Raw genomic sequence first — 7,579 nt, 5'->3', positions numbered from 1 at the left:
GTAATATTAGAAATACATTAAGTAAGGTAGTATTATCAGCTCCATTACCGGGATCAAAGGCAATATGCAATAATTACAAAGTATATTAACTATAAAAGGGAATATTTAAAAATCTAAAATCCGCAAAGTGATGTGTAAACATATATTAATATTACAAATAACTTATTGATGAAAATGCACTTTTCATTGTGTAGACATATTCAGTTAATACCCTTTAGGTGTAAATTAAAAGCTGTATTTGCATATATAAGAAATGGATAATCTTGGTGTAAATTTTTATATGTATATGATGTTTGATCTGCAATCATTTACATTTTTAACGAAAGTTCAAGTGTTCATTCTTTTGTCACGTTCAATTTTCATATTTTATTGGTCACGAAAATTACATAAACTGAATAATTAATGCTGTAAACGACCATTATTATCCCTAAAATAATATAGATTGTATATAAACAATTCCAGAGTAGTTAAATACCATAATTTTGATATCTAATATTCTGGTTTGGGATGCTATGAATGAAAACAGGTGTGGGTATAGTTCAAAAAGACAGCAACCCAACGTAATAATCGTACGACAACTAAATGTCACCATCAAGTGTTCAACAATAGTCGAATGACTATTTCATATCAAGGAGTCGTGACTTAATTAATAGTTAGTTGATTTTCCATCAAACGTATAATTCCAAATATATCTCTGTTCAATTTCTTTTATAGATACTCATTTTAGATGGAATTACGTTGTCCGGGTAATCTAAAGGATACAGTTAAACACAAAATTATTTTTTTCAATTAAAAAACGAAAAGGAATACAAGATTTACAACTATACGGACATGATTGAAACCATCAACTGGTTCCTTGTAGCAGTTCTACCCCAAAATGACTAATTGTTACCACTTTTAGCGTTTTGTCTATTATCTTGCCAACTTTAATAGATAGACTGAAAGCTGTAAATAGCAAAATCGATAAGTAATACAAGATGTTTCTTTAAAAAAAATGTTTCTATGTAATAATATTGTGAATAACAACATTCTCAATAAATTGCCATACAGCTTTGTACGGTTACGGCACTTGGCGTACATTTTATTTTTTTGTTTTTGTTTTGAGCGTTCTTGTTGAAAGTAAATCCAGAAGAACGCTTCGGACGAATAAAAGTTTTAAAGTATAATTTTCATATATTTTGCATTTGAAATTTGCAAAATAAGTAATGTAGGAGTGTATAAGATATGCAAAATTAACCAATCCTTGAAACTTGTATAATGAATGTATGTAAATATAAAATCTTTTCAGTGGTCTAAGGGTAGTAACCACTAGTAAAAAACCTAAGCTGTGAAAGCATTGAATGTATAATGGTTTTACTCAAGTTGTTTTGCAAACAAAATATTTTTACGATCGTCCAATGTATGTACCTTAGATTCAATAAACGAAATTGATTTGATTTGATATTGAATTGGAATCTTCAGTTATTCAATTAATGAAGTTATAATAAGCTTTTGAATGACCACAAAATATTTTCAATTGTCACACTCGTTTAGATATCTTCACACATTCGTTATCGCAAGCCAATGAAAACAATGTAGTCTATAGATACCAGTTTATGAATTATTGTTCCAGGAATTATAATATTTTATTTGTTTGCTTTCGACCTTTTTTCTATCTTCATATTGTCTGTTAAAATCATGTTTATCTTAATTTTTTATTTAGTTTTTGGGCAAGAGGTCTTTTTTACTTCATTTCATCACGTACATTTTTGGTTTGGTCCCGTTTTATTCATTTCTGGAGTTTAACGAAAAATCGCGATATTCCAAACGAGTGTTCCGAAAGAGAAGTACATTTTGAAAAATGCTCCTCTGGAAAGCAAATACGATAGATATTTAACTTGATTTTATTGTTTACTAATATCAAATAGTTGACTCAATTCATGAAATAACAAATCCCCATCAGTCATTGCCTTTTCCCGGAATTCCTGTCTACTCATTTTCTTCAACTGTTTCCCCGTAACTCCGACAAACTGCTTAACAATTCTTATTGTTCTATCGTTAGGAATCTTATGTTTCCCACATAAATGTTGCAGAACCTCTCCAACTTCCTTCGAGCTCCAACTGCTGTAATTTTGTGGATTTAATATTGGTTTGACTAGCTGATGTTCGGAATCATCTAAAAATTAAAACAAAAAAATCGTGATTGGAACAAAGGTATTGACATTACTGTAGTTGATAAGAAAACAAGTTTTAATGCAATTCATATGTACGTACAGAACTATATGAAAATACAAAAAAAGGTATACAAATCTTCATTATATTATCTAAAAACGTCCCTATTAAAGTATGAATGTAAGCAATTTGATTAAAATCAGATCTTTCACTTGCTCCATTAGATTTGTTTGTCGCTGTTCATTTGCCTTAGGATTTACCAAGTGCGTGTCTGTATTTTATATCATGAATTTATACACAATGTCCCCTTTTTAATTTTTTTTTTTACAATATGACCAATTTTGAAACGCAATGAGTCTAAACTAATGCGCATAGATAGTACGTTTACCATAAACAAATCTGAAATTTCATAATATACCAAAAAAGCATCAATATATTTAACTCAAGGCAATCAATGCCAATATCCTAAAACAAAGTTTACAAAAGTTATAGAAGTGTTTATAACTATCCACAATATTAACCGAAAAATAACGTTGGCAAGTTGGAAAACTGTATAAGGCCATCACAGTTACAGTAATACATTGAAAATAACCATTATCAGATTATGGCATACAGAATACAAACTTACTTTCTTTAGAAGGAAGATTTGAGCATTCCTCCGTCGAATACTTCGGAGTGTCAATTTCGTCAATTGTTGGATATTTTGAAACTGGAACTGAAATTAAACAATACAATTATAACTTATAAACATTTGTAAGTGACGTTCTTTTAATGAATCGTATATCAACAAGTTTCTTTAACGGTGTATTATTCCTTGACCATTGTGTTATTGTTCTACAAACATGTTTACTGCAATAGAGTGTCATTGTCCAATATTGCTATAGTTTTGAAAAACTGATGGAAGATGAGATAATAAAGAATAACTCACCATTAGAGCACATGTCTTTGAAGACATTGTGTAACATCTCACCATAGGTAATCGTCTTTAGTTGATAGTCTTCCAGGGTAAGTGTGACTAGGATTTTGCCGTCTACATTTTCAAATGCTTCTTGGAGATCTGTTATTTGATCTAGAGGTATTTTATGTAGTTTACAGACATACTGAAGCCATTCAGAAACATCGATGACACTCCAATGTTCCGGGTGAAAACTCGTCCATCTTGCTGATCAAAAAATTGAAATAAAGTAGTTACATTTAGTTCAGATAAAAGCAGTAAAACAGATAGAATTTCAACGATACTTCGTGTTGTCTACACTAGCGCAGTGCTGACTACTGGGCTGGTGATACCATCAGTGATGAAACGGCCATCATCAGTGGCATTGATCAGTGGTTGTAAAAATATATAATAGATACCAGGCTTATTATTGATTGTGTACGCGGGACGCGTGTTTCGTTTACATAAGACGCGTCAGTGGCGTTTTATTTAAAACAATTGGAAGGCTAAATCAATTGCAAATGTTGAAGAGCACTAAAAAATAAAAAATCCAAAATGTTGTGCCAAATCTGACTAAGACTGTCTATACATTGGAATAGATTTCCCTTTCGAATGATGAAAATATAATATTAACAGTCAATTTACAGAAAAGGATCACAGCTATGATTTTTCATGTCGTCAGCACAGGAGCACTGACTACTGAGCAGGTGGTACCCTCTTGGAAAAAACGTCCACAAGCACGGATATCTCTCCAGTACTAGTGGTTGTTAAAGATAATTTTGGTCTTCCCGAATGTTTTGGAAAACTTAAATGTATTTCTTATAGTTTTTTTTTCTGCCACTTCTGAAATCTGTTGTGACCAAGAAGTCTTGCATTTTAAAAAAGAAATTCTTGTATCAAGTACTTCAATGACATTTTTCGAAACAGCCTTATAAGTCTTCACTTTTGTCTGTTTGAATGGAGTAACCGACCAAATGTGATATCCGAAAACCTTTTTAATAGATAAAATTCGTAAGGGTTCCGCGGAACCCAGTGTCTCGCCTATTTTTCTGTTAATTGCAGGCTCAACAAAAATGAGGAAATAAATCAATAAAAATATTCCTCTTGATACTATCTTTTGATTGTAAGAAGCTTCTGTCCAAGTTTGGTAAAAATCCAGGATAGTTTATGAATCTAATAAATCTTTAAAAACTTTAACTGCATACTGAATGTAATGTTAACTGGAAGAAAACGAAATTTCCTTCTAGATACTTGCATTTGATCATAAACAAGCTTCTGTCCAAGTTTGGTACAAATCCAAAATAGTATAAGAAAGTTATTAAAATTTTAAAAACTTTAACCACAGAGTGAATGTGTTGTTTCCTGGCAGAAAATCTAAGTCCATTTAAAAGTAAAAAATGGAAAAAATGGATTTATTTTTTTTACAAAATTTCCTTCTAGATACTAGCATTTGATCATAAACAAGCTTCTGTCCAAGTTTGGTACAAATCCAAAATAGTATAAGAAAGTTATTAAAATTTTAAAAACTTTAACCACAGAGTGAATGTGTTGTTTCCTGGCAGAAAATCTTAGTCCATTTAAAAGTAAAATAAGGAAAAAATGGATTTATTTTTTTACAAAATTTACTTCTGGATACTATCTTATGATCAAAAACAAGCTTCTGTCCAAGTTTGGTACAAACCCAGGATAGTTTAAGAAAGTTATTAAAATTTTAAAAACTTTAACCACAGAGTGAATGTTATATTTCCCGGCAGAAAAACTAAGTCCATTTATAAGTAAAATACGGAAAAAATGGAATTTTATTTTTACAAAATTTACTTTTGGATACTATCTTATGATCATAAACAAGCTTCTGTCCAAGTTTGGTAGAAATCAAGGATAGTTTAAGAAAGTTATTAAAATTTCAAAAACTTTAACCACAGAGTGAATATTTGTGGACGCCGCCGACGACAACGACGACGACGACGACGCCGACGGAATGTAGGATCGCTATGTCTCGCTTTTTCAACTAAAATCGAAGGCTCGACAAAAATCTGAACAAGTATGAGTGAACAGAATGCAGAAGGAATTTGCTCAGCGGTTCAATCTTAGAATGTTTTTGGAGTGTAACTTCTTCAACGGTTTATTTTATCCAAAAATTAACCGTAATTTGTTGGACAGAGTCTTTGCCTTAGATCATCATTTTATGTGACCTTCAAATTATACTTGAAGCAAAAGATCATGGAAGATCTGGACCTTTGACATGTTACTTTTTTATCAGCAATCTTCGATCGATAAAAGATACACGAAAATCAAAGCATTAAAAATGTATGGGACATTGATGTGTAACTATCTTTTTGTTTTGACTTTAAACTCATGCATGAGGTCTTCATCAACTTATCTTCATTACATGTGACCATCACACCGATCTCAAAGTAAATGATCATAGATCACGTTGTCTTATGTCTTAAAACAGCTAAAAATGTAATATTAAACAAGGGAAAATGTTTGAACAGTGCTACATACGGAGCATAACCTTCGTCAACAGTTCGATTAAAAACATAACTGGCCGTAACCGGTAATGGTTAGTGGTGGATCCATGAGGTTTTCACAAATGAGTATCAGTTCACTTAACTCGCAAGAACACCTGAAGTTGAGGTTAATGGATGATATTGCAAAACCGGAAGTCCTTTTTTATTTAAACGTACATAGGAACCATAAGATTTTGGAATCAAGACTACATGTTTATAACGAGGTTGACCTTTCAACCAAAAGGGATTTTCCGGTTTCCTAAGAAAAAAGCTAGCAACCATATATTTTTAGATACAGAAGGGAATTTTCTTTCTTTGGCACTGTTATCAACTGAAAAGGTCACATCCAGTATTAAAAGTACATGACGACCTTTTATGATTTATATTATTGTGAAATATGCTATTTCAATGGGTTTTTCTTTTAAATAAAAAACACAAAGACACACCAGTAAATTCTTTTATAATTTATCTGAACAACTTGAATTGGTATACTGTTTTTCATGAATTTAGATAATATGAACTAATTGCTATTGATATTGAAATTGTATTCCATGTTGCTCAATACAAAGTGTATTTTGACAGCTTATTTAACATCGTTGATCCTTTTTCACTCGACTTTTGAAATTTCACTTCATTTTCAGAGTTGTTTCTACCTATGCATGAAAATGTGGTATATGACATGCTGGTGTGACATGATTATGGCGAAAATGATCTACTTGAACAAAAAGATTTGACAATTTATAACTTTTGGAAGTTGGTCGACACGAAATGAAGGGTAAATTCATATTGATTTTTGTATTGTAGATAAACACCGCCATGTCACACACGGTTTCTATTAAATTAATAAAAAATGTAATAATATGAACAACGGAAATTCGGAGTTTATACGACAGCAGACAACCGACAAATATAACCAACATATATCTAGAAGGCAATATACAGTGTTCAACGATGACAGATGTCTCAACAACTTGCCCAGCTCTTAATCGTTCCGAGTCCAGACAAGTCCGATGTATTATTGTGTATTTAAACAAAACGTGAATTTTGTCGAAGAGAGTAAACCTTTCGTCAGAAAACTGTTGGTTGTATTTATTTCTACCCAATTGCAAATTATATATGCGACTGAACAAAAGGAAATTCTATTTTTTTCTTGGAAATTTTCAATTAGACTGAAAAAAATATATTATTCTATCTCACAAAGATTTATTTTTATCTTCTTATGTTAATACTATAACAGCATCCTACCTTTATCCAGTTTTTTGGTTTGGAATTATCTTCTGACGATTAGAGTAACCTGTTATTACGATTTTTCTCATTACACTCGAGTTTGTTATGTAATTTTTATGATACGAAGTTTTTGCGGGGGATTTTCCGGTGTCTATAGATATAAATGTCATGTTTGTGTGTTCCTGGTTTTATGAATGGACGATTGGGTAACTAATATCCTGGTCTTGATGTTCCTCTGATTGTATCTCCGTGTTGTGGTTGGTTAAAACATTGTACTATCACTAACGACTAGTTCATTATGAAGATGTGTTATTAACATTTATAAGTTTAATTAATTGTTCAATATGTTTCATGCAGATAAGGATACAAACTCTGTATTAAGTAAATATAAACACAAGGATGTGTACAGTTTTCATTGAATTGTAGCAGTGTGCTATTTATTATAGCATTCTTTAAATTTAAATTTAAATATAGCGGTAGAGTAAAATGGTGTTAGTTGTTCAAATGCATTGATTGTTCTGATCTATTTTCCCTAGGTGATTTTTTACACCGTGAATGCGGAAGCCCACTATTTTTAACGCCGCATAATGTGGGACATATAGTATAATAAGGTGGATCAATAAATAATGGGTAGTTAAATCAAAAGATAGTAAAGTAAATATTAGACTGGTTCTCTGTCCTTTATCTGTTTGGCTCTGACAACAAAGGTATATGTTGCAAGGGAGAGGACCAGCCTAAGTAAATATTACAACTCCAT

At 31.4% G+C, this 7,579-nt stretch overlaps 1 protein-coding gene across 1 annotated transcript; it reads right to left on the bottom strand.

Annotated features, from left to right (window-relative positions):
• Window positions 1–1,867: 1,867 nt before the first annotated feature.
• LOC127705962 (uncharacterized) lies at window positions 1,868–6,963 on the bottom strand. Its single transcript, XM_052210346.1, has 4 exons — window positions 6,841–6,963; window positions 3,080–3,313; window positions 2,780–2,866; window positions 1,868–2,155 (listed from the first exon to the last, which is right to left on the bottom strand). The coding sequence occupies exons 2-4, from the start codon at window positions 3,114–3,116 to the stop codon at window positions 1,884–1,886; spliced, it is 396 nt and encodes a 131-aa protein (XP_052066306.1). The 5' UTR covers window positions 3,117–3,313; window positions 6,841–6,963; the 3' UTR covers window positions 1,868–1,883.
• Between the last annotated feature and the right edge of the window lie 616 nt (window positions 6,964–7,579).

Source organism: Mytilus californianus, unplaced genomic scaffold, assembly GCF_021869535.1.
Source record: "Mytilus californianus isolate M0D057914Y unplaced genomic scaffold, xbMytCali1.0.p SCAF_6, whole genome shotgun sequence".
NCBI classification, from domain to species: domain Eukaryota; kingdom Metazoa; phylum Mollusca; class Bivalvia; order Mytilida; family Mytilidae; genus Mytilus; species Mytilus californianus.
Note: the sequence above shows the minus strand (reverse complement) of the source record. Positions and strands in the feature narration are given on the sequence as shown.

What these genes read in the sequence shown, in the direction of transcription:
- LOC127705962 (XM_052210346.1), bottom strand. Translation starts at nt 3,116, where the DNA reads ATGTTACACAATGTCTTCAAAGACATGTGCTCTAATG. An exon ending in CAAAGACATGTGCTCTAATG is followed by an intron (nt 2,867 to 3,079) that starts GTGAGTTATTCT and finishes GTTTAATTTCAG; the next exon opens with TTCCAGTTTCAAAATATCCA. An exon ending in AAATCTTCCTTCTAAAGAAA is followed by an intron (nt 2,156 to 2,779) that starts GTAAGTTTGTAT and finishes TTTAATTTTTAG; the next exon opens with ATGATTCCGAACATCAGCTA.